This window comes from Microtus pennsylvanicus, chromosome 8, assembly GCF_037038515.1.
Source record: "Microtus pennsylvanicus isolate mMicPen1 chromosome 8, mMicPen1.hap1, whole genome shotgun sequence".
Lineage (NCBI taxonomy): Eukaryota > Metazoa > Chordata > Mammalia > Rodentia > Cricetidae > Microtus > Microtus pennsylvanicus.
In genome coordinates this window covers 15,253,471-15,280,533 of record NC_134586.1, presented here as the reverse complement: position 1 = coordinate 15,280,533, position 27,063 = coordinate 15,253,471, and the positions used below count along the sequence as shown (strand labels likewise).

Genomic DNA, 27,063 nt, shown 5'->3' with positions numbered 1-27,063 from the left:
TCCTAAGCCACACATAGGGAAGTCCCTCAGAGCCCCAGAGAGAGACTCTTCTGTCATTTCTTGAAGATGGAGAAGGGTAGTGGCTAGGACACAGCTGTCTCCTTTAACCCCAGGCAGTACCGCTGTGCTGTGTTTTCAAGGGAACGGTGAAGCAAGGCCCTTTCTCTCTTGATTGAGGCTGTGGCACCACTTCTTTTAACAACAAGTTGCCTTAAAAATGAGCATTATAGTCAGAAATGTGATTTTAGCACTTGGTAAGCTGAGGCAGAAGGACTCTTGTGAATTCAATTCAAGGCTCTTCTGGGTTACAGACTGAATTTAGATCAGCCTGGGCAATCTCAAAAAACAAACAACCAAAGCCACTAGAGAATCTGAATATAAGTAAATGCATAAAAGATGGCAAAATAGAGTCTTATATTTGGTCAAAGTGGATATTGAGCATAGGAATAAATTTCTGCCACTTCCTGTAAGCCACCTGAGGTGACCTGTGAAATAGTTCACTGTTCTCTTGACCCAGAAATCTTACAAAATCATGCAGACTGACAGGCTCAAATCTAGGGGCTGGAGAGATGGCTCAAGTGGTTAAGAGCACTGGCTGCTCATCCAGAGCACCTGGCTTCAATTTCTAACTCCCAAAGGCTGAATCATACCCATCTGTAACTCTAGTTCCAGGATCCAGTGCCTCTCCTGGCTTCCAGGGGCATCAGGGAGTCATGTGGTACACAGACTTACATGTAGGCAAAATATCCATACTCATAAAAAATAATTAAAACAAAATTTTTAAAGGTTCAGGTCTTCACATTTACTGTAAGATCACCTGTGAAACTACCCAGGCCGTCAAAGATTTGCATATCTGAAAAGCCACCGAGTAGCTGAAAGATGTCACTCTACAGAAGCTGTGTGTGCGCTTTGGTAGTTGTGCCCAGGCTACACACTAAGACTGGACACAGGGTCAGTGTCCTAAGAAGAGTGCTGAATTTTTATTGTACATGGTTAAAGAACAGAGAACAATGCTGAACTTTAGGGTTTAGATATATAGAGTCTCTGGTCACTGAACACAAAGCACCCAAGATGTGTCATTAACCCACGAAAGAGGTCCTCTTGCCCTGCCACACTGAGGTGATCCTCACTGAAAATGAACAAGTTGTTCCAAAGCTAGAAGACATTCCTGAAGAAAAACTTTTGGCATGGGAACAAATTCAGCATAAAATTTTTGCAAATTAAAGTTCTTTTTAAAGGATTGGATTTCCCCTTTGTAACTGAAAAAGATGAGGATAGAGGTGTCGTGTGAAGGGCGCAGGGGGCTCCTCACTCAAGGCTGAGTTGACAGTGCTTTCTCATGAACCCCTGGTTTAACTAAGAAAAGAAAAAACATTTGTCCTCTTTTTTCCCAAAAGACGGGACATAAAATACCGTAAGAGTCTTTGGAATCAGATAAGGGTTTCTTATTTTGAGAAGCCCCAGAAGTTCCTATAGAACACACGACTAAGTCACGTCCTGGCTTCTGCAGACATTAGAGCCGTCCCCTGATATCCGTAATAACCTCAGCTTTGCAGACTGCTTTCTTTCTGTCTCTCTTGGCTGAATCTTAATTCTTGGCTCATTTACTTATTTATTTATTCATTTATTTATGTATTCTTGAGACAAGGTTTCTCTGTGTAACAGCCCTGGCTGCCCTGGAACTCTCTTTGTAGACCAAGCTGGCCTTGAAACTCAGAGATCCACCTAGCTCTGGCTCTGGAGTGCTGGAATTAAAGGTGTGTGCCACCAAGCCTGGAAATTCTTGACTTTTTAGACATCCTAATTAGAACACAAAGAGCTCTCCTGGCCATAACATTTGTTCTCAGAGTTTCTGTGTCTGTCCATCCCGGAGCGGGATGAGAACTTTGTGCGTGCTAAACAGATGATCTGCTAAGCAGTGTTCGCCGCCCGTGTGCCTTTCTTTTCCTCCCCTGATCCTTCTACCTCCACCTCCTGAGTGCTGGGATGACGACAGACAGTGCACTTTACCAGCTCCATGCACACTTTCTACCTCCATCCCCTGAGTGCTGGGATGACGACAGACGTGTGCACTTTACCAGCTCCATGCACACTTTCTACCTCCATCCCCTGAGTGCTGGGATGACGACAGACAGTGCACTTTACCAGCTCCATGCACACTTTCTACCTCCATCCCCTGAGTGCTGGGATGACGACAGACGTGTGCACTTTACCAGCTCCATGCACACTTTCTACCTCCATCCCCTGAGTGCTGGGATGACGACAGACAGTGCACTTTACCAGCTCCATGCACACTTTCTACCTCCATCCCCTGAGTGCTGGGATGACGACAGACAGTGCACTTTACCAGCTCCATGCACACTTTCTACCTCCATCCCCTGAGTGCTGGGGTGACGACAGACAGTGCACTTTACCAGCTCCATGCACACTTCTACCTCCACCCCCTGAGTGCTGGGATGACGACAGACAGTGCACTTTACCAGCTCCATGCGCACTTTCTACCTCCACCTCCTGAGTGCTGGGATGACGACAGACAGTGCACTTTACCAGCTCCATGCGCACTTTCTACCTCCACCTCCTGAGTGCTGGGATGACGACAGACAGTGCACTTTACCAGCTCCATGCACACTTTCTACCTCCATCCCCTGAGTGCTGGGGTGACGACAGACAGTGCACTTTACCAGCTCCATGCACACTTTCTACCTCCATCCCCTGAGTGCTGGGATGACGACAGACGTGTGCACTTTACCAGCTCCATGCACACTTTCTACCTCCATCCCCTGAGTGCTGGGATGACGACAGACAGTGCACTTTACCAGCTCCATGCACACTTCTACCATTCATTTCACTTTAAAGAGTCATTGCACTAGTGTAGAAGAGGGTGTGCCTGTGCCACCGTACACTAATAGAGTCAGGGACAACTTGTGGAAAGCCCTCTCCCTCCTCCATGTGGGTTCCAAGGACTGAGCAAATCTTGTAGTCTACCTCCTTGTTGTTGCTTTGTTTTAATCAGAGCTTTATTGGAAGATAGTTCATGGATCATAAAATCACATACAAATTCTATGATTTGCTTTCTAGTACGTTCACAGTGATTGCATGACAACCACTACTAATTCCATTATATTTTATCATATGAGCAAACCAAAGCACCCATATAATGCAGTGTCACTCAGTAACAAAGAGAAACATGAAGCTATGAACGGTTCCATGGAGTTAACGCTCCTGGAGCCTTAAACATGAATTACTAAGCAAGAGAAGCAATTTGAAAAGTTTCCATTCTGAGTACTCTAACTGTGTGACAGTCTGGAAAAGGCAGAACCGTGGAGAAAGGAGATCAGTGGTCCCAGGGCTTGAGAGAGAAGAGGAGATGGGTGCAGAGGATATTAGGGGACGACCCTGCTCCCTGTGACACTGCGTTGCCAGGCAGCGGTCCTGTGCTTTTGTCAAAACAGACATGCACAGACGCTTGAACTCAAACATGGACTCCAGTCCGCAGGCCAGCATTAGCTCACCCATGTTAGCTGGTGTCCCATTCTACTGCAAGATGCTCCAAGTGCCGTTCCACCCTTTTCATTGGGCACTGTGCTGTTGTCTCACCTCGATAGCATCTTTAAAGCACAAACTTTTTGATTTGATGAAATTCAGCGAGTAATGTTTTTGGCTGCTTTGTGTTTGTGATATCACAACTAAGAAACTATCACCCAGTGAAAAGTCATGGAGAGTTTGATAACTTTAGTTTTTTTGTTTGGTTGGTTTTTTGTTTTGTTTTGTTTCTTTTGAGACAAGCTTTGGAATCTGTCCTGGAACTAGCTCTTGTAGACCAGGCTGGCCTCGAACTCACAGAGATCCTCCTGCCTCTGCCTCCCAAGTTCTGGGATTAAAGGTGTGCACCACCACTGCCCGGCTAGTTATTATGATTAGCCCTTTGTTTTAATTTTATTACGTTGTTTATTTGTGTGCGTGTTTCTGGCTGTCTGTGTCTGTGTGCTCATGCACAAAAATTAATTGTAAGGGTCAGCAAGATGGGTTAGAAGGCCAACACAATTCTTTTTCCTGTGGCTACCCAGCTGTCTTAGAACTCTATTAGTATGGCTGTTCTTTCTCCTTTATCTGTTTTGGTGTCAGCTGGGTATGGTGGTGCATGGGTTTAGTCCCGACACGTAGGAGGCAGAGGCAGGGGGGTCTTTGAGTTTGAGGACAGTCAGATCTCCATATCAGGTTCCAGACCAGCAAGCATTATATAATGAGAATCTTTGTCTCAAAACAACAACAAAGATGATGATAATAATAATAAGTTATTTTGGTATATTTGGAAGTTAGAGATTAAACTCAGGGCCTTATGTTTTCTAAAATGTACCTATGATAAAGTCTGAGCTGCACCCACCTGTAAACAGGGACTACTTGTTCATTTCCATCGCCCAGACCCAAATAATCACACAGAAACTATATTAATTACAGCACTGGCCAATAGCTTAGTCATATTTCTAGCTAGCTCTTACATATTAAATTAACCCATTGCTATTATTTTATATTTTACCACCAAACTTGTGGTTACCTCTTGTTTCTTGGGCAGCCACATGGTGTTGCCTTGACTCCGCCTACTTTCTCTCTATAGCTCAGTTTGAATTTCCCACCTGGCTTCACTCTGCTAATCCATTGGCTGAAACAGCTTTATTCATTACCCAATAAAAGCAACACATATACAGAAGGACAGCCCACATCACCTACCTGTGCTTTCTGAAAATTAGCTGACCATGAATGTGAGTATTTATTTCCAGATTCCTAGTTGTTTTTCATTGATAAACTTGGATTTTCTTTTTATTTATTTTATTTTTAAAACAAGTTGTAGGCTGATGAGATGGCCCAGTGGGTAAAAACACCTGCCACCATACTGACTAAGACCAATTTCTAGAACTCTGATGGTAGGAAGAAAGAACGAGCTCCTACAAGTTGTCTTCATAATTTCACATATGTGCTGTAGTACATGCACGTCCGCACACATAAACAAATAGATAATAAATGTAAAGAAAAAGAAACAAGCCACAGCAGCCATTTTCCCATGGCTCACCAAAATAACAAATGGAAAGGGACTGTCTGCTCAGTGCCCTTTTAGGAAACGTGGAGGTGTTCCATTGGCCATATCTATGCCAGTCTACAGGAAGGGTGGTATTGTAGACATCAAGGGAAAAAGGAAAGTCCTCATAGGTAAAAAAGGCAACACCGGAAGAGTCAACAACATCACCCAGCATGCCGTGGGCATCATTTGTAAACAAGCAAGTTAAGGGCAAGACTCTCACCAAGAGAATTAATGTGCAGACTGAGCACACCAAGCACTCTGAGAGCAGAGACAGCATCCTGAAGTGGGTGAAGGGAAATGATCAGAAGGAAAGGGAAGTCAAAGAGATGGGCACCTGGGTTCAGCTGAAGCACCAACCTGCTCCTCCCAGAAAAGCACACTTTGTAAGGACTGACAGGAGGGAGCCTGAGCTGCTGGAGCTCACTCCATATGAATTCAGGGCCTAATGTACATCTTTTTTTTTAAAGTAGAAGACTGGACTGTTTAAAACGAGAAAAAGAAACAGATGGCTGCTTTAGCACACTGGAGAGAGCAGTGGATATGGCAGTAATGGAGTTGGTTGCCCATCAATTTGCTTGCTTGCCTTTGTTTTTAAATTTACTTATTTTCTGTGTATGGGTGTTGCTTGCCTGCATGTGCGTCTGTACACCATGCACATGCAGTGTCTGAGGAGACCAGAGAGGAGGTTGTATCTCCTGGAACTAGAGTGGCTCACATGCTATGAGCTGTTACGTGGGTTTAGGAATCAAACCTGGGTCCTCTGGAAGAAGCACAGTGCTCATACCCACTGTGCTCTATCTTCAGCCCTAGAATTGCTTATTTTCATGTTCAGATTTTCCTTGAGAGTGAATAGAGTAGCAACACAATGGCTCTTTGTATGTAGAGCTTGTGGCCGGTGGCCTTGCTAGACTCTTCCCTTTACTTTTGATAGTGTTTGTGTGGATCCTTTGGGATTTTCAGCATATAAGATCATGTTCTCTACAGATGGTCAATTTGACTTTTCATTCTCTACCTAAATTGCCTTTTATTTTGTTTCCTTTCCTGTTGACTAAGAGTGACGCGAGAAGACACGGTCCTTGTCTCGCTTCTGATCTTCGGCAGAAAGCATCTGGTCTTTCCTCAGCAACTCTGATGCTGTGGGTGTTTTGTAGATGATCTTTATCAGGTTGAGAAAGTTCCTCCTCTATTTGCTATATAGTTTATCAAGTAAAGACCTTGGACTTTTTTGAGTTACGCATTAGTGTCTGAGAGGAGCATAAGGAGGAGCAGCTGCTGGAGGATGCTGTCCTTTGGCCTAATTGCTATCAATTAGGATCTCTTCTGAGACTTGAGTGAGATGTGGGAGTCCAGATAAGTGACACCATGTGGCTGCTTTGAACACTTCTAAAGGAGCTAATGGATTTGTCAAGAATGAAAAGAAGAGCTGTCAAGGAGTCAAAAGAAATTAAAAAAAAGCCCAGCACTAGGGCTCCTACCAAACCCAAGGACTGCTCCAGCCCTGCAGCTGGAGGGGCCATTAAGGCATCAAGCAAAGAGGACTGATGGAGATAAGACTGAAGACGTGTAGTGCTTCAGATGCAAACAACAGCACCGGGTCTCTGTCCAACTCAGCATCTGGCTGTGGCTAGGGCCTGCGCAGGGGCTCAGGAGTCCCTAGTATGACCCACAGCTACTCTGTCTGGCTTCTAGACCTTCTTAGTTCCCACACGTGACAGGCACTCCTGCCCTGAATCCAAACCACCTGAAAGAGGACAAGGCAGAGCCCTTCCTAAACCCACCAGAGTGTACACTGGGAGACTCAGCAGGAATGTGACCAAGGCTCACACCGTGGAGATGTATTCCTCCAGTGGGAAAATCAGAATGATTGCTGTGCCTATAGAAAGTGTTTATTTTTATCTTTCCTGAGGCTACATATATGTAGAATTGGAGAATCCAGAGATGTTGAAACACACAGGTGGAGGACAGACTGGTGGCCAGGGGATCAGTGCTTGCCTCCTTGATCTTAGCCACCCCCTTGGCAATTCAGCCTACAGGAGAAAGGCTGCCACTGCCTCACGTGTGGTATAGCTCATCCCAGGAACAATGAGAAGGCTCTGCTTCTCTAGGCTCAGATGCCCTTTGTGCCAGGTATTGATCTCCCAGTCACCAGCATCACAGCAGCGGGAGGTGAGCAGGGCTGCTGAAGCGCCCTGGCACTACTTCACTTCTCTAACCAAAGAATTGGTGTGGAAGGGTCCCTCCGCTGAGAGGGCTCCTCTGTCTGCAGAGGTACTTTGAGTGTGAGGTTGTATTGCATAGTCTACTAGAAAACATTGTGTAACTTCCTATCACTTTGGATAAGGCTGTGTTTGTACTTTATATAAAGGAAGTGAATAAGTATAATTAGAATGAAAATTGAATCATGAAAAAAGAACTTGAATATCTACGTAGGAATTTTGGTGGGGGGTTGTTTATTTGACATTGTGTCTTCATGTAGCCCAGGATACCCTCAAACACTGGACTGATATTCTCTCTCTCTCTCTCTCTCTCTCTCTCTCTCTCTCTCTCTCTCTCTCTCTCTCTCTCATGTTTTATAAAAGATTTCCAGATGTTAAACTGATCTTCATTCTTAGGGTAAATCCCTCTTGGTCAAGGGATAAAGTCGTCCTTTTATGTTACTGAATTTAGTCTTATGGGTTTGGTTTTCTGTTTTGTTGTTTGTTTGGGACTCATTGTGTTTGTCAGTGTGCGTGTGTATGTGCATATGTGTGTCAGTGTGTGTGTGCGTGTCTATGTGTGTACATGTGTGTGCAGCTGCACATGTCAGTATCCTATTCTGTGAGTCTTCATCTGTTCTTGAGGCAGGGTCTCTATGAATCAGGGTTAAGGTTCTCTCTGAGCCTGGGATTTGTATTTCCTTGACCAGGTTGACAACTGGCCAACACCAGTGATTTTCCTTTCTGCCTGCCTTAGAACTGGGGTTTATTGGCCTATACTAAATGCCTTGCTTGGGATCTAAACTTTGACCCTAGTGATTATGCAGCAAGCACCCTTAACCTTTGAGTTATTTTTCCAGCTCCCCCTCACTTTTTGTGAGACTGAGGCTCATGTAGCCCAGGCTGACCTAATACCCAATATATAGATAAGGATGATCTTGAATTTCTAATCCTCCTCCCTGTACCTCCCAAATGCTGGGATTGCAAGGCATGTGCTCACATGTCCAGTTTATGTGACGCTGGGAGTTGAACCCAGTTTTTATGCCAGCTGAACATTCTCAGCCCCTTGTTCTTGTTTTGGGGCCTGGCCTTGAACATGTGATCCTTCTGCCTGAGCTTCCTGAATCCTAGGATTACCATCCCTGGTTCCTTCTAGTGTCAGCCTCATTAGAATTGGAAACTGTTTTTTCCTCTTAGATTTCTTGAGAGGGTTTGCAAAGGGTTAGTGTTAATTCTTTAGTTTTGTGTTTGAGGCAGGGTCTCATGTAGCCCAGAATGGCTTTGAACTCTGACTTTGAAAAATACCTTCTAAGTGTCAGGATATAGACATGGGCCAGGCCCAGCTTAAATGTTAATTATTTAAATGTTGGTATAATTTACTGGTGAAGTCACCTGAAACTGGCTTTTCTCTGATTTTTTATAACTAATTCAGACTACTTGTTGAGCCTGCTTTGCTGCCTTGCTAAGGGTTCCTCATGTATGTTTGTTACCATCTGTCTTTGCTTTGGCTCTAATTTTTTGCTCTCTAGCTTTTAAAGATGGAAAGTTGGGTTATTGATTTTAAAACTTGATTTAATGTTGGTGTAGGATGTCCTCTGAACAGCTCGTCAGTCACGTGACATAGATCTGGTTTCTGTTTTTCATTTCGTTCCTCTTAAAGTTTTTAAATTTCCTTATAATCACAATATAGTCTGTTTTCTCGTCTTTGATTATTAAGAAATATTTTATCACATTAAATATTTATTACTGTGTACTCAGAATTATGGTATTGGACTATTTAGTTTCTAAAAGTCATGACATTTTAATTTTAGCCTAACTCTAAAGAGGAAAAATTTATTTTGTTTTTTGAGACAGGATTTCTCTGTGTAGCCCCAACTGTCTTAAAACTCACTCTGTAGACCAGGCTGGCTTTGAACTCAGAGATCTGCCTGCCTCTGTCTCCCAAGTTCTGGGATTAAAGGCATGCACCACCATACTCGGCTAAGGAGATGTTATAAACAGGTAGTTAACAGAAATCCCAGCACGCAGGAAGCAAAGGCAGGAGAATCACTTAGTCTGGGCTATATAGCTGTCCTAATTAGCCAAAAAAGAGAAAGAAACCAAGTCAATACTCTTTAAAAAAATATTATTTTTAAGATTTTGTGCATGTGTATCTATGTGTGTGCAGGTGCCCACAGAAGCCAGAGGCTTGATATCCCCCTGGAGCTGCAGTAGCAGTAGCTGTGAGATGCCTGAAGTGGGTTCTGTGCTACAGCAGTGCATGCTGCTAACCGCTGAGCCATCCCCCATAAACACCTGAATGGCTTGGGACATACAGAAAGTTCAGGTTCAGGCAACTGATAGTGTCACATATTTATATGTCACTCTGGTTTTGCAAACTGCTGTGGTATGTGGTACTTTACAAAGCTTGAGATTACTTACAACAATCCTCAGATACTAACAACTCACTAGTTCACTGGTGCACTTCAGTACCAGACTGTGCTTGCTACAGAAAGCAGACCGTTTGAGCCGTGCAGAAGAAACTAAACTGGAAAAGTGGTGGTTGTATGCCCTTAAACCTAACTGTATTGATAACATAAAGTACAGAACCTCCCAGTTAATTCTGTGCCTATCAGCATGTACTTTATGTTATGGATTGGAAAGATGACTTAGCAGTTAAGAGCACTGGCTGCTCTTCCAGAGGACTCAGGCTTGATTCTCAGCATTCACAGCTGCTTCTAACTCCAATTCCAAAGGGACCCAATACCCTCTTCCGTCTTCACAGGCATCAGGCACATAAGTGCTGCACAGATATACATACAAGCAAGATGCCCATACATACAAAAATAAACGGAATACAGTAGCTGCATATTTGCTACGAAAGTGAAATAGATACTTATGATTGGCATGATGGCTTTGCTGGATTTAATTCAGAACTCGAAGAGGACTGCTGTACACTCTGTTCTCGTTCTGCCAGAGATGGCTGGTCTCAAAGGCAGCCATCTCTGAATTAACTAGAGCATCACTGTGATTGCTGACTCACCTGCATGGTATCATAGACTGCCTTTTTTAAAAAGAATTATTATTGTAGTGAATATGAGAAAAGAGAGACCAAGAGTGCACATGGTCATGCATATGGAGGCCAGAAATCAACTTTTTAGGAGTTGATTTTCTCCTTCTATCCCACCATGGCATCCAGGAATTGAACTCAGGTTGTCAAGTTTATGCAACTAGCCCCTTTACTCTGTGTCATCTAGTTCATTCATTTGGAGATACGACGGTCTCACTATGAAGGAAGTCCAGGCTGCCCTCAAATTCCTGAGCTTCTTGCTTAGTTACCTGTGTACTGAGATTATAGACACATGCTATGTCCCTCCTCTCCGTCTTATGTGTCTATGTCTGTGTCTGTCTTTTCAGACAGGGTCACATTCTGTAGCTGAGGGTTGATCGTGAACTCAAAGCAGTCCTCCTGCCTCAGCCTCCTGAATACAACATATTCCACCATGCTTGACATGCATGTATTGCCTGTGCACGTTAGACGAGTCTGTACCTCTGTGCTTTGTTAGATTTGGCCCTTTATATTGCTTTCTAAGAACTACAGCAATCACAAATTTAATGCAGGATGATTTCAAAATATTGTGAAATATAAACATATAAAATTTCATAATGCTTAGGTCACTGAGGCCATTCTGCAATTACTAACAAATGTTTGGCCCTGAAAAGCATTCTGGTTGTACTGGAATATAAGCATCATGGTACAGACCAGAAAAACTTTCAAAGACCAATATTGGAGAAGTTGAAAGTTACCAGAGAAAAATAACTGGCTTTTAGTTTTTTTTAAATATTTGTGTTTTGCATACAAGTGTGTATGTGTATCAGGTGCCCACATCGGCCAGAAGAGGGCATTGGATCCCCAGGGACTAGAGTTGTGGCTATAAGCCCCCATGTGTGCGCTGGGAATTGAACCCTGATCCTAGAAGGATAGCAAGTGCTCTTAACTGCTGAACCATTACTCCAGTCCATGGTAGCTTTAATATGGTAGTGGAAATGGCACTATTTTCCCACAGCTATGAAGTAGCCTGTCTCCTTTCAAAGCTATCCTGTGAGATACTAGAGGCATAGAAGTGGAATTGGATAAAGGTATAAAAATGGCCTATTTGTTTTTAAAGTATGGAGGATGTTTGTTTTGTTTTTTAGGGCTAAGGCTCTGGGTTGAAACTCCAGAGCCAATAAGGGTTTGTTTGTTTTTGTCTGTGTTTTGTTTTGTTGTCTGTTTGGTTTTTGTTTTGTTTTGAGTTAAGATCACCATGCAGCTTGACATAGTTCACAGAAGTCCACCTACCTCTTCCTAGAGTATCCTGGGATTAAAGGTGTGTGCTGGAACACTGGCCTTAGTTTGCTAAAAATGTAAACATCATATTTAGTGGTCTGATTTTTCCAGTGTGCTTGGCATTGTTTGTATGTGATACTGTTAATAGTCGCAGATAAACAAACAAGTATTGCCCTGTAGTTTTCTTGCCTTGCAGGTTTTACATTTCTGGCAGTGATTAACTGTGGTGTTACATTTCACACCTTCTCTTTTAGAATTGCCTTAAAAGCATTCAGGACGTAAACGTGCATTCTTGAGAGAACGGTGTGGGTGGAGGTGAGGATGGAACCCAGGGCTTTATACAAGGTTGGATTCTACCTTTGAGCCCCACTCTGTCACTGGACTCCAGGCTTTCTCTAAGGGTGGTTTTCAGGAAAACGGGCATCAGTCTTGTCAGATAAAGAGATGGACAGGCCAATGGTGGAGAATGGAGAGCGCTCTAAAGTAGTGAGGCTTGCAGAACTCTGTCCCAGCTGGCCTTCCCCGAGACAGGCGTGAAGACTGCATTCCTGCAGAGTGGCTTGCTTTCAGAACTCAACAGCAGGGAAGCTTACATTTCTGTGTCAGTCCCCTAATAATTGTGCCAACGCAGAGTGAGTGAGTGCAGATCTGGAGTGTGAGTCTGTGGCACCTGTGGGACAGGCTGGGGCATTGACTTATAGAGACTACCAAAAGTTTCAGGGTCTTCCTGTGGACCCAATACATTTGAAGAAGGAGCTTATAGCTAAGTTGCCTGGGATACCTGCCTGGGATACTTATTAATTTATATCTACATATAATTTAATGTAGGCATTATATATCTATCTAATTGTAAATTAAAAAATCTTGAAAATAAAAAGTGAGCAAGTAGACAAGCACAGGTCGTCCAGTAGCAGCTTCCAGTGACTTAGCCCTGCAAATGGGCCCTGCAGCCTAGGGCCCAGGCCTTGCTACCATGACCACTACCCTGATATCCACAGCGTGCAGGCTCTAAAGCATGGCAGCCATCCCTTCTGGTGGCTCTCCCCTGGTTCCCCTGACCTCTTATCTGTGAGCCTGGGGGGACACCGTGCCTGTTATAATTTATTTAAAAACGCCCAAGGAGAAGTCATCCAATACAACAGGGATCACATGGGAGGTTTATTGATAGGAGAGAAAAGGGGGCAGAGAGCAATTCCTGGGGACAAGAATGGCAGATGGGGGGAGACGGGAGGTGGGCAAGGCCCTTTTAAAAGAGAAGGTGGCAAATGTGCACAGAGGGTGCTCTTAGTGGCTGCAACTGATGATGTATCCTGTCAGGACCCCAAGGGCAGGCCATACAGATGCCTGAATACTAACATTGCCCCTCCACCAGGGGCTCCCCAAAGCCAACCCTGACCACTAGTAGACCAGCCTTTTTGGCAAGCCAATCCTCCCATCCGTGACCACAGTATTAGCGTTTCCTGAGCACTGGACACACACACCCAGAATCGGGATCACCTGCGGCCTGGCTCCTGAAACCATGAAGAAGCAGCCTGTTCTCTGGCCAGGCCAACAGCAGGGCCCCATCAGGATGGGGCAGAACCTGGCAGAACCACCAGCCAAGCCAAAGCGTCAGTGGTGCTAGGCCAGAGCCCCACTCACCCATCCCACCCTGAAAACTAGGCAGGCTGCTACAAGCTAAGGCACTGAACACGGCACTGAGATTTTCTTACCCCATAACTGTGCCTTGCACCAAGCAAAGAATACAGTCCCAGCAGCCATCCAAAAAAAAAAAATCTTGAAAATATACATGAGATAAAACCTGTTCGTAGTCATACCCAGCGAAGAAGTCCTCATAGGTAACATTCTTACGCTGAAGTCATGAAAACCTGGGGCTGGAGAGATTGCTCTGTGGTTAAAAGCACTTGTTCTTTCAGATGATTTCTAGTGCCCACATGGCCCCGCACAACTGTCTGTACCTCCAGGCCCAAGAGATCCAATGCCCTCAGCAGACACCAGACACACATGCACTACACAGACTATGCAGGCAAACACCCATACACAGGAAACTTTAAAAGACATCATGATAAACCTAGTATTTTTATTTTTAAAATTAAATATTTTATTTTGTTATTTTCTGTGTATAAATGTATTACCTGCATACTTGGTGACAGAGGAGGCCAGAAGAGGGTGTCAGATCCCCTGGTACTGGAGTTACAGATGTTTGTAAGCCACCGTGTGGGTTTTGGGAATCAAACCTGAGTTCTCCGCAAGAGCAGCAAATGTTCTTAACCTCTAAACCATCTCTTCAGCCCCAGATTTTGATGTTTTTACTTAATTTAATGTGATTTTCTCAAGGCAATAAATATGACTGAGATGGCTCCCTGACTAAGCAGGCACTGCATTCAGAGCCCAGCATTTGTGTCAGACAGTTTACGGAACTCCTGTAGGGACCCAGTGCCCTCTTCTGGTCTCCATAGGTGACTGCTCTCACATGCCCAAACCTACACACACACACAATTTAAAAACACAAAAATAAAAAAGTTCAAAAAACCATCTTCATATGGCTTATAGAATTTCTTGTTGAGCTACTTAAACTTTATTGTTATTGAAGAACTAGTAAAAGCTTGCATTACACCTTATCTCACATTCATGACATCAAAAGTATGAAAAAGTGAGGACCCAGAAAGATTATGAGACAGGATTACGCTTTCTTGGCTCTGTAGGTTCACTTCCTACTATTTATACACACTCTCTTTGCTCATAGGCAACCATAGTTGCTTTTTTCTTAAGAAAACTAAAAGGAAAAAACGATGTCTCCTCTCTCTCGCTGCAGGTGGTGGGAGGCAAAGCAAAGAAGCCTGGGAAACGAGGACGGAAGCCAGCCAAAATCGACCTGAAGGCGAAGCTGGAGCGGAGCCGGCAGAGTGCCAGAGAGTGCCGGGCCAGGAAGAAGCTGAGATACCAGTACCTGGAGGAGCTGGTGTCCAGTCGGGAGAGAGCTATCTGTGCACTCCGGGAGGAACTGGAAATGGTAAAGTCCGTCAGCAACAGGACAAACGCCCCCTGACTTGACTGTCACTGAAGGCAGGAGTCAGACCAGTCCTTACCTGTCCAGTTGGTAAACATGGAAAAGAATGTTAGTCTTTTTTCCACATTGTAGACAAGAAGGCATTTTCTTTTAATACAGTGCTGGTGGGAACAGTAAGAAATTGTTTATGATAGAAAAACCATGGGGACTGGAGAGATGGCTCAGTGGTTAAGAGCACTGGCTGCTCTTCCAGGGTCTTGAGTTCAATCCCAGCACCCACATGGTGGCTCACAGACTTCTATGATGGGATCCAGTGCCCTCTCCTCATGTGCAGGCTTACATGCAGACAAAGTATATTATATAGAAATTATATGTGTATATATTATAATATGTCATACATTGTATAAACCTTCAAAAGAAAACAAGAGAAAGGTGTTTTGCCACTAAGACTGATGACCTTCGCAATCCCCCAAACTGCCTGCAAGGTTCTGACATCCACACGCATGCTCAAGGCACTACTACACTACTACAGTGAGTGTGGTGAAAGTTAAAAAGAATGGGCATGCAGTTTAGCTGCTAGAGTGCTTATCTAGCATGCATGGGGCTCTGGGTTTAATGCCACCACAGCAGGAGATGGGGTGTGATCTGTATTCCCAGCACAGGGGAGATGGAGGCAGGAAGAGCAGAAGTTCAAAGTATCAGAGTTCAATGTATTGCTAAGTGGGAAAAGCCACATGACAGTCCATGATTCTCATGGGAGGCTACCATTTGTGTTCCTATGAATCCATCACTTTACATTCAGAGCTTTAACTATGAACTCAGGGATGAGGTACAGGTGCAAGCAGAGATGGTACTACCATAACTGTTCCAAAGCTGGATTCTCAGGAAGCAGTGAAGCTGGGCATGTACATGCCTAGAATCCTAGCACTGGGGGCTAGAGACAGGAGGATCAGGAGTTCAAGGCCAGCCTCTGGACTCCATGAGACTATGTCTAAAAATAAAATCTGCGGGGCTGAGGGGATGACTGAATAGAGTGCCTGAGGGCAGATTCTCAGGACCTCTTGAAGCTGGGTGCATGCTAGGGCACATTCATAATCCCTGTGCTCCTTTGCAAGATGGAGGACAGAAACACCAGGCTCCCAAAGCTCAGGGCCAATGCAGCAACAAATGACAGATGACCCCTGTCTCGAGGTGGAAGAGGAGGACTGACATCCAAGGCTCTTATGTGACTTCCATACATGCAACTGATAGAAACCCAGGAATTTAAGAAGAGGGAAGGGTCAAGATGACCCAGTGAGTAAAGTGTGTAGCACACCAGCCTATCAGCCTGATTCGTCTAAACCTCAAACCCACATAAAGATGGAAGACGAGAACCGACTCACAGAACTTTCCTCTGACCTCCGCATAAATGCTGTGGCCTGTGAGCTCATACACAATAATAATAAATAAAATTCTAAAGGGGCCAACAAAGAGATGACTGGGTAAACCACTTGCCATTCAAGCAGGAAGACCTGAGTTCAGTCCCCAGAATTCACATAGCAGTTACAGTAGCACACGGTTGTCATCCCCTACAGGGGCATGGGAGACAGAGGGTCCCTGGGGTGGGCTGCCCAGCAGTCTAGTGAGCTCCTGCGTCAGGGAGACATTGTCTCAAAAAATAAGGGGGCAGTGATTCAGGAAGACACCCAACATCAACTGAACTTGCAAACAGCGACACACACACACATGCGTGTTCACACACACATGTGTGCACACACACACGGACACTCACACCTATGCATAGAAGCAAAGAAGTAATAAGGGCATTGAGAGAGGAAGGTAATATGCTCCAGATGGATACTAATCAGTTTTTTGTAATATATCGTTATTGATTTTTTAATACATTTTTTATTGATATTTATTGAGCTCTACATTTTTCTCTGCTCCCCTCCCTCTTCAATCCTCCCCCAAGGTCCCCATGCTCCCAATTTACTCCAGAGAGCTTGTCTTTTTCTACTTTCTACTTCCCATGTAGATTATATCTATGTAAGTCTCTCTTAGTGTCCGCATTGTTGTCTAAGTTCTCTAGGATTGTGGTTTGTAGGCTGGCTTTCTTTGCTTTATGTTTAAAAACTACCTATGAGTGAGTACATTTGATAATTGTCTTTCTGGGTCTGGGTTACCTCACTCAAAATAATGTTTTTGAGCTCCATCCATTTTCCTGCAAAATTCAAGATGCCATTATTTTTTTCTGCTGTGTAGTACTCCATTGTGTAAATGTACCACATTTTCCTTATCCATTCTTCGGTCAAGGGGCATTTAGGTTGTTTCCAGGTTCTGGCTATGACAAACAATGCTTCTGTGAACATAGTTGAGCACATGTCCTTGTGGCACGATTGAGCATCCTTTGGATATATACCCAAAAGTGGTATTACTGGGTCTTGAGGAAGGTTGTTTCCTAATTTTCTGAGAAATCGCCACACTGACATCCAAAGGGGTTATAACAGCTTGCATTCCCACCAGCAAGGCAGAAGTGTTCCCTTTTCCCTAAAACCTCTCCAGCATAAGTTGTCATCAGTGTTTTTGATCTTGGCCATTCTTACAGGTATAAGATGGAATCTCAGAGTTGTTTTGATTTGCATTTCTCTGATGACTAAGGATGTTGAACATTTCCTTAAGTGTCTTTTAGCCATTTTAGATTCCTATGTTAAGAGTTCTCTGTTTTGGTCTGTACTCCATTTTTTTTTATTGGATTATGTGATCTTTTGGTGTCCAATTTCTTGAGTTCTTTGTATATTTTGGAGGTCAGACCTCTGTCTGATGTGGGGTTAGTGAAGATCTTTTCCCATTCTGTAGGCTGTCATTTTGTCCTGTTGACCGTGTCCTTTGCTTTGCAGAAGCTTCTCAGTTTCAGGAGGTCCCATTTATTAATTGTTTCTCTCAGTGTCTGTGCTGCTAGGGTTATATTTAGGAAGTGGTCTCCTGTGCCAATGCGTTCAAGTGTACTTCCCACTTTCTCTTCTATAAGGTTCAGTGTGGCTGGCTTTATGTTGAGGTCTTTGATCCATTTGGACTTGAGTTTTGTACATGGTGATAGATATGGGTCTATTTTCATTTTTATACATGTTGATATCCAGTTATGCCAGCACCACTTGTTAAATATGCTTTCTTTTTTCCATTTGACATTTTTTTGCTTCTTTATCAAAGATCAGGTGTTCAAAGATATGCGGGTTGATATCCGGGTCTTCTATTCAGTTCTATTGGTCCTCCTGTCTGTTCTTATGCCAGTACCAGGCTGTTTTCAGTACTGTAGCTCTGTAGTAGAGTTTGAAGTCAGGGATTTTGATGCCTCCAGAAGTTCTTTTATTGCCCAGGATTGTTTTGGCTATCCTGGGTTTTTTGCTTTTCCAAATGAAGTTGAGTACCGTTCTTTTGAGGTCTTTGAAGAATTTTGCTGGGATTTTGATGGGCATTGCATTGAAATCACTATTTATTTTTATGATGAATTTAATCTGTTATATGTCATTATTTTGACTTGATTTGCTTCACTTTGTATACTCCCAAAAGTTCATAGTGTACACTGTGGTAGAATGTATGTGTGTTCTCATACATGTAATAATAGTGCATACAGCTACTACTGGTAGTTGTTTACTAGAGAAGACTTCCCACACCCAGTACTGGATATCAGATCCAAGGCCTCTTGCATGCTAGCCTATGCTCACAGTGAGCTACAGCCGAGCCCTCAGGCGAGCTCTTGTGTCTAGGATTTCCACATATGCTGCCTGAATTCCGACTTAGCGTTTGACTTAACTGTGTTAAATATTTCAGTACAAGCAATGGTGCATGGCAATGGACCAAGGAAAAATCCCTTCTGAAATAAGGGCCCTTCTCACTGGAGAGGAGCAGAACAAGTCTCAGCAGAACTCAAGCAGGCATCCCAAAGCTGGGAAGACAGATGCTAACACCAGTTTGTGTGAGTACCGTTTACCGGAGCATTCCTGTTAAGCAAGCATCCCAAGGTAGAGTGTGTGACTTGAAGTAAAGGGAAGTGCTGCTGTCCTTTTTAAATGCTAGTCAGTGTTGTGGTGGAGGATCCTAAACCCTGAAGTGAGAGCCAGCTGGAGGCTGGCCGTGTGCACAGCTGCTCTGCCATCACTTAGGGAAACCTCAAGTTGGAGGCCAGTGTGGGCTTCCTAGGAAGACCCCATGTCAAAAGACAGACCTGCCAGCCGGCTGAGGACTGTGGGGTGACAGCCCTTGATTTAAAGTGGCCCTGAGCGTGGTGGGAATGCCACTTTCTCTTACTTTGCTATCACTCACAGCTTTAACTCAGACATGACTCCTGTAGAGTGCTAAAGAACTCCAGTCTTAGGTGGCTGTGGTTTAGCAGCAGCTGTGGTAGGAGTTAGCGTGCTCTAGGGCAGTGGGTCTCAGCCTTCCCAGTGGCGTGACTCTAATATAGTTCCTCATGCTGTAGTGACCCTAATCATAAAATTATCTTTATTGCTACTTCAGAACTGTGATCTTGCTACTGTCATGAGTTGTAAGCCAGGCGATGGTGGTGCATGCCTTTAATTCAGCACTTGGGAGGCAGAGGCAGGTGGATCTCTGAGCTTGAGGCCAACCTAGTCACAGAGTAAGTCCAGGACAGCCAAGGCTACATAGAGAAACTCTGTCTTGAAACAAAACCAGAAGCAAAAACTCAAAAACAAAAGCAAAAATATTAATCATAATGTAAATATATTTGGAGCTAGAGGTTTGTTAAAGGAACCTTGACCCACAGGTTGAAAGCCATTGCTCTAGGCTCATTCAGTTCTAGGGCAAAAACCAAAACAGGGAAATGAGAGAAATAGCAGAGTGAATGGGTGAGGTCCTGGGTCTCTCGAGTGCAATTTTTGAAGTTGTTCTCACAAGTCCAGGCTCTGGCTACCGTAAGTTGTAACAGAGAGTGTTTCTCTTCTTTTGCAGTGCTGGAGAATTGAACCCGTGGCTTCAGAAATGCTAGGTAAGTTCTTTACATGCTCAGCCCAGAGTTGTTTTATTTTTGTTGAGGTGAAATTCATATAACATGAGATAAACAACTTCAAAAAATAAACCATTTTAAAATGACAGTGTGGGCTGGAGAGATGGCTCAAAGTTAAGAACACTGGCTGCTCTTCCAAAGGACCCAGGTTCTATTCCCAGCAACCATAGGGCTCACAACCATCTGTAATGAGATCTAGTGCCCTCTTCTGGCATGCAAAGATACATGCAGGCAGGATAAATCTTTAAAAAAAATAAGGAAGCTGACAATGCAGGCCTTTAGTGTATTTACAGGGTTACATAACTGTCATCTCTTAACTACAAATGTGTGATCATCCTAAACAGCCCTTTGTAGCCATGGACCTGAGGTCCCAATGGATGAATCCATCTATAAATATGTTGTATAAATGGGATCATTTAGTATCTTCTGCATCTGACTTCATTAACCTAGCCTGATCTTTCCATGGTTGACTCATGTTATTCCATGTATCAGAACTTCATTCTTTATGATCCATCATTTTATAGATGCACATACCACGGTTGTTCATCCATCTGTCCATTGATAGGCTTTTGTTTCTACCTGCTGGCTTCTGGGATACTGTCAGCATTGCTCCTGTGAGCATGTGTATACAAGTATTTGTGTGTGGTCTTGACCTGGTTTGTTTTGGGTCGGGGTGCTTCAGCTCACTGTGTAGCTGAGGAGAACCTGAGCCCTGGTCCTCCTGCCTTCCCCTCCCTCGCAGTGCTGGGGCTCCAGGTGTGCGCCACCACAGCTCGCTTAGCTCTTTTGAATATGCACCTGGGCTTAGACTGCTGGGCTATATGGACTTCTGTTTGACTTTCTTAAGAACTGCCAGACTCTTTTCTCTGATGGCCAGAGTGTGTCACTTTCTACCAGCAGTGCTGTCTCTACATCTCATCAGTGCTTGGTATCTTATTTTGTGAGAGATGAGATCTCATTGTGTTGCCTGGGGCTGATTGAACCCCAAGAATCAAGTAATACTTCGGCCTCAGCCTTTCTGGTAGCCAGGTTTACAGGCATGTGCCATTGTGACAGCCCTATTTTGGGTTTTGTTTTAATTAATTAATTTAGTGATTGATTTTTCAAGACATGATTTCTCTCTGTTGCTCTGGCTGTCCTGAAACTCACTCTGTAGACCAGGCTGGCCTCAAAGTCAAATTCACCTGCCTCTGCCTCCTAAGTGCTGGGATTATTGTTTTATTTTATTTATTTATTTTAAAGACAGGATTTTTGCTGTGTAACCCAAAATGGACTAGAACTCATGTTTACCATGCTTGCCTTAAACTTCCTGCAGTCTTTCTGCCTGTCTCCTCTCCCAGGTGACAAGGTTACATACATGTCTGTGCCACCATTCCCAGTGCCCAGTTTTTTTAAACTACAGCTCTCCTAGTGAGCATGAAGTAGTGTATCATTGTGTTTATCACTGTGTGTGTGTGATGGGGGTGTGAATGTGCACAGAGCATATGTGGAGCTTGAAGGACAATTTTGTGGAGTCTGTTCTCTCCTTCTGCCTTTCTGTCAGAAGGGAATCAGGTCACCAGGGTTGTAGAGAAAGCATTTTTAACCACTGAGTCATCCCACTGTCCCCTCATTGTACATTCCCTTAATGAATATTGATTCTGTGTTTTGTTCTTGTGTTCTTTTGTTCTTTGTTCCTGACCATTTGTATATGCTTCCTAGAAACATGTTTAAGTTTGCCAGCGTTAGAGTTTTGTTTTGTTGTTGAAGCTTTTTGTGTTGTCTTGTTTGTGGGGTTTTTTTTTTTTTTGAGTCAGGTCTCACTATCCAGCCCAAGGTGGCTGGAACTCAGTGATCCTTCTCCCTCAGCTTCCTGTGAACTAGGATGTGGATGTGTCTTCATGCCCTGCTGTGGAGTTTTAGGAGTTCCCTCTTGCTCTGGCCACTAGGCGTGCGGTTGGTGTGTGGTTTGCAGGCTTCTCTCCTGCTCAGTCAGCTTTGTTTTCACTTTCTGAATAATATCCTTGGACACACAAAGATTTAGCTCAGTTGAAGTTTAGTTAGCTTCTTTTATCTTCCATTGCTCATGTTTTTGGCATTATATCAAAAGATTCCATTCTCAAATCTAGGCTGTGAAATTTTACCCATTTCATCTAAGAATGTTACAGAGCCTTTGGGGGGCATAATGAGCCCAGTTTCCTCTATAGCACAACAGAGAGGCTCACACAACATGGCAGCTCATGGCCTGCACGTGCTAATTGGTTGAAGAGAGTGAGGATTTCAAGATGATGTCAGGGGTTCAGGTATAATCTGTACCCAGTAGATGGAGGAGGAAGATGTCAAGCAGTTACTTCTTCGTCTTTATTGTCTGGGAGGACTTGAAATGGTTATAAGTAAACATTGCCACACTGGGGCCAGTGAGCGCCGGCAGGAGTGTTAGGAGTTCAAGACCATCCTTAGCTGCTCACTGAATTTGAGGCCAGTCTAGGCTACATGAGACCCAATCTCAAAACAAGTTATAAAATTAAAGGAATTGGGTTTTTGATAACTTTTACTAGATAACATTGGACCTTAATTTAAATTAAACTAGTTAAAATAACCAAATTAACTAATTTTCTATATATTCACAATCTTTAAAAAGTCTCACTAGCTGAACATGTGACTCACATTTGTCATCTGATCCCTCAGGAGACTGAAACAAAAAAATTCCTGTGATTTTTGAGGTCAGCCTGGGCTACTGTCTGAGTTTCTTTTTTTTGCTATGATAAAATAGTCTGACAAGAACAACTGGAAAGCAGGATTATAGGTGGACTTTCTCTATGTTCCGGCAGCCGCTCCCAAATGGCCACTCTGAGACTTCTTATTAATTACAAATGCTTGGCCAATAGCTCAGGCTTACTACTAACTAGCACTTACAACTTAAATTAACCCATTTCCATTCATCTATTGCTGCCCCAAGGCTTGTGGCTTTTACCTTTTTGCATGTCCTGCTTCCTTTCTGTCTGTCTGGCTATTCCTCTGACTCTGCCCTCCTTCTTCCCAGCATTCTCCTGCCCTGAGAATTCTGCCTAGCCATTGGCCAATCAGCTTCTTATCAACAGTGAGTGTAACACATTTTCACAGTGTACAGAAGAATTATTGCACAGCAGCCCATTTTATCTTGCACTTCAAAGTACAGTCCATCATGGTGCGGAAGTCACAGAGGTAGGAGCTTGTGAAGCTGCCCACATCACATCTCCAGTAAGAAGCAGAGAATGAGGGATGCATGAAGTTATTGCTCGGTTCTCTTTGTCCACATATGCAGTCCAGAGTTCTCCTCCTCAGATATGGTGCCACCCATAGTTAAGATGGCTCTTTACATATCAATTAGTGAAAGAAAGTAATCGCCACAAGCTCTTCTCCCAGGTGATTCTAGAGTCTGTCAATCTAACCATCATAGCAACATAGTTCCAGGCCATCCTGTGATGGAGTAAGGTCTTGTCTCATAACAAGTCACACAGTAACAACATCATCAACAGAAGCCTTCCTGCATATATTAACCTGAAGAAAAAGTCAAGAATTTTAGCTGGGTGTAGTGGTGCACACCTATAATCCTATTTCTTGATAAGAGGGGTTCAAGGTCATTGTCTGCTCCATAGAGTGTTAGAGACATGCCTGGGCTATCTATAAAATCCCGTCTCAAAAACTAGGAGCTGCTTATGATGGGCTGGGAAGATGGTTCAGTGAGTAAAGTTCTTCTCATGAGAGCATGAAGACCTGAGTGTGAGTCCCAGAATCATGAAGCCGGGCGTGGTCTGGTCTGCGATCCCAGGACTTCTATAGCTGGATAGGAAGTGGGGATGGGAGAACCTCTGGATGCTCACTGGGTGGCAATTCTGGTGTACACAGTCAAACAACAGCAAAGAGACCCTGCCTCAAACATGGTGTAAGGTGAAGACTGGACATGCGGTCCCTCTGACTTCCACATGTGTGTCCCGGCACTCACACACAACAGTAAATGGATAAATAAATGCATGATTTTAAAAGCTGATTTAACAGACTTCATTGACTAGAAACATTCTTATGTTGGTGCATTTGTTTTCTCTCCAGGGTGAAGAGCATCTAAAATGCAGTCAGTGATCAAAGCCAACGGTCTCTAGTGTCTATGGAGGACAAAAGGGCAGGACTTTGCTTCTTGGCTCCATGTACTGCTTACTGCTCAGTAGGCATCTGTGTAAATCTGAAGTTTCTACCAAAATGTGTGATCTTACATCACGAAGGCCTTTGCTTTAATTTTCAACACTTAGATTTGCCAACATTCAGACCTGCTCTGTATTGCTGTCCATGCTGGTCAACAAGTTATGATGCCTGAAACCACAGAAATGGAGGAGAGAGGATGAAAAGCGCATATTTGCACCTTAGCCGTATGGCTCTTTTGGTTAATTTATATTTTCCCTATGTAATTCATGTGTTTGTATGTGTGCTTACTTGTCACTTCTCTTCGTGTCTTTAATCGCCCTACGAAAAGAAACCAAATAGGCTGTTTGTTTCCTGTGGGTCTCAGCCTTTACGGACCCAATGTTGCTCCTTTATATTTACTTGAGTGATGTTCGATTGTCTGTGAGCCATTCCAGCATAAGCTGTGAGTATCTATTAGCAGATATATACAGTTCTATTTTTATAATCCACAGTGATACATGCCTGTTTTAAAGAATGTATGTAAGAAGCCCACCAAGAAAGCCCGCAGACAGCCCCTTTCTGCTGTTTCCGCAGACTGTGTTTATGAAAGTTGGCTAGGGCCGCTCCGTGCTTGGAGAAGAACTAGCCGTGTTTTCTTTGCAGGTGAAAGTAACTTTTCAGTAGCATTCGTTATTGTAACCTGCAGTGTGCGTGTGCACTTGTGTTTCTGCTGTATGTCTCCATGTACATGGGGTAGACAGAAGTGAATGTTCATACATGTTTGCTTGTGTACTCAACTAAGACATAGTTTTTTTTTATTGAAGAACGCAGAATGAAACTAGCTGCTGAGACTGAGTATCTGCCTTCCTGTGTAGAGCACAAGCCACACTGCTGGTGATGCTAATGGCTGTTGTGGTTGGCAGAACACTCAGTCTCCCCTGATGTGAGTGCCCTTATGAATGTGTTGAGCCAGAAGGAAGCCCACTGTGTGCTTGTGCCCACTTTAGCCTGTGCCCCGTGTGGTGGGGCATCCTGAGCTGTACCCTGCACTGTAGCTGGGGACCTGACAGGTATGTGGCATGGCGAGTGGCTCTGTGTGGTTCCCATCACCGCTGCATCTCCATGCCATGGAGTGGGGACACTGCGAGATGACCTCTGCTTCACTCTTGTTCAGTTCAGTCAGGTGGTGTTCTCTGTTGCTGCTAAATTACAATTGCTCCTCAGTCTGATGAGGCAGGAACTTGGCTTCCAAACAAGAAGTGTTTGCGAAAGACTGGCGGTTGATGAGGCGGTTATCAGTCTTCAGGCGCGTCCGGCCTTTCCACATTGTGACTTGAAGCCTGGGAACCAAGTGTTCGAAGTGAGTTTACAGTTTTGTGCCAGGACACATTCCTAGCTGTTCTGAGGCCTGCGTGGCCTGCACACCATGGTTCAGACATGGCTGGCAGGTTTTCTGTGAGGTGGAACATGAGATGGATCTCTTGGCAGGCAGGCATTTAAACAGATGCCTCCCCTTAGCTCGAGATCCCTTGATCTCAAGCTTCAGACTTAGATCCCATGTTAGGGGTGTGTGACCACCCACAGACCACTAGCCCAGCTTGCTGGGGTTCTCTGAGTTTAAGAAAAACGGGCATTTAAGGATGTTTAATGTCTTCTTAGGACCATAAATGTAGACAAAGGATTGTTGCTATTTGGGCCCTTAAGTGTTTTAAATACAGTGTTCAGACTGCGCTGGGCTGTTTCTGCCAGCTAGTCCACTCAGTCATCTGTTTTCACTGCACAACAGCCCATGACTTTATGTTGCTTTGTTCAGTACCTTTTGAATTCTCTAGAAATGTTATTTGAAAGCAAACATTCCAGGATGAATGTCTGTGCTGTGCTTGAAGACTCTGCAGGTTCTAACTGCAACCGCAGGGTCATCCCAAAGAGGTGGGCTTGGAGCGAAAGCTGATCGCACTTTGAGTCTGTTCGTGTGCCTGTATCGCTCTAGTGTTTTGAACTGGTCAGACCAAGAGAATGGCCCTTGGTGTTTGAAGGGGACGTGTCTGTTGATTGCTCTGGGACCTGTGCCGGCCCTTCTTCCTCAGAAGCCTGGGATCCAGTCACTGGTCCTGATTCCAACAGCTGGAGCGTCTCCATGTCCATTCCCATCCAGGGACGCTGTGTGCTGGCTGCACATCCTTCCCAGAGGACAGCAGGCCAGGAGGACGGAGCCCCTAGGCCATCGTCCAGGGCAGGAAGAGGCCATGTGCCTCAGCCAACAGAGCCCGTCTCCTTTTTCTTTTTATCTCAGAGAGTAAGGAGAAAGTATATTTGTGAATTCACACCAAGCTGACTATCATTTTAGAATCCACTTCCCACAGATTGGAGCAACTGGTGCAATATGGAATTGATATGGTCTGGTCAACTTATAGGCTGTAGCTGAAGTTCTTAATGTGTTTTCTATCTTATCTAAAATACTTTGTGATACCTGAGTCAGAGCAGAGCCTTATAGCAGCCATCCTGTCACTGTCTGCCTGTGGGCAGTGCTTAGCATCACCATCTAGAATATATCACCTTTGACCTGCGATGGCTTTGCTTTGGCTGCTTATATAGAAAATACAGATTAAACTGGGCTTCACTTTTAGTTAAAGGCAAGTAAAATTAACAAAAACAAATATATTTCACATAAATCAGCTGCATGTTGTTACAGATATTAAAATACATATTTTGTTTTTTAAAGATGAGAGATAATTAAACCACATGGTATTTGGGGGCAATGAAGGATGTTTTTTTCAGAAGAGCATTGTACAATTATATTTTTTATGATAAATAAAGTATATTCACCAAACTCATGTCAAATTGCCTGTTTCACACTGCTGAAATCCCTCTGTATACACCTAGAGCGGTTAAAAGAGAAAAGGAGGACTGTGGTCATCGAGATGGTGCATCAGGCAAAGGCACGTGCTGCCAAGCCCGACTGTCTGAGTGCAGCCCCCACGGGTGGAAGGGAGAACTGACCCTGCGACTGCACTCGTGTGGTTAAGGCGCTTACTGCGCCTGCAGAAGACCTAGGTTCAGTTCCCAGCACCCACATAGTGGCTCACACAGCCTGTAGTTACAGTTCCAGGGACATAGGTGGTGCACAGACACACACTAGGGCAAGCACACATACACGTAATTCTCTTTTATTTAAAGGGGACTAGGCCGGTCTCAGTCCACTTTCTGAGTAACTTAGAGTTATCTAATCAGCCGGACTCCTCATCTTCCACACAGAGTCACTTTCAAGAGGTCGCTGGTGTGATAAGTCGATCATTGTAGTCATTTGATTGTTGCTGTGACACATGCCTGATG

At 44.1% G+C, this 27,063-nt stretch overlaps 1 protein-coding gene across 2 annotated transcripts in view; it reads left to right on the top strand.

Annotated features, from left to right (window-relative positions):
* Crebl2 (cAMP responsive element binding protein like 2) overlaps positions 1-26,564 on the top strand; it is a 31,143-nt gene extending 4,579 nt beyond the window's left edge. Inside the window, exons 2-5 of one of the 2 annotated variants that reach the window (XM_075982506.1) lie at positions 14,397-14,594; positions 18,399-18,543; positions 19,539-19,575; positions 23,662-26,564. In XM_075982506.1, the coding sequence (XP_075838621.1) occupies positions 14,397-14,594; positions 18,399-18,543; positions 19,539-19,552 (357 nt within the window). In that variant the 3' untranslated portion in view covers positions 19,553-19,575; positions 23,662-26,564. Of the gene's footprint in view, positions 1-14,396; positions 14,595-18,398; positions 18,544-19,538; positions 19,576-22,615; positions 22,777-23,661 lie in introns of those variants that run through there. The other variant, XM_075982507.1, reaches the window with a different exon arrangement.
* Positions 26,565-27,063: the final 499 nt, after the last annotated feature.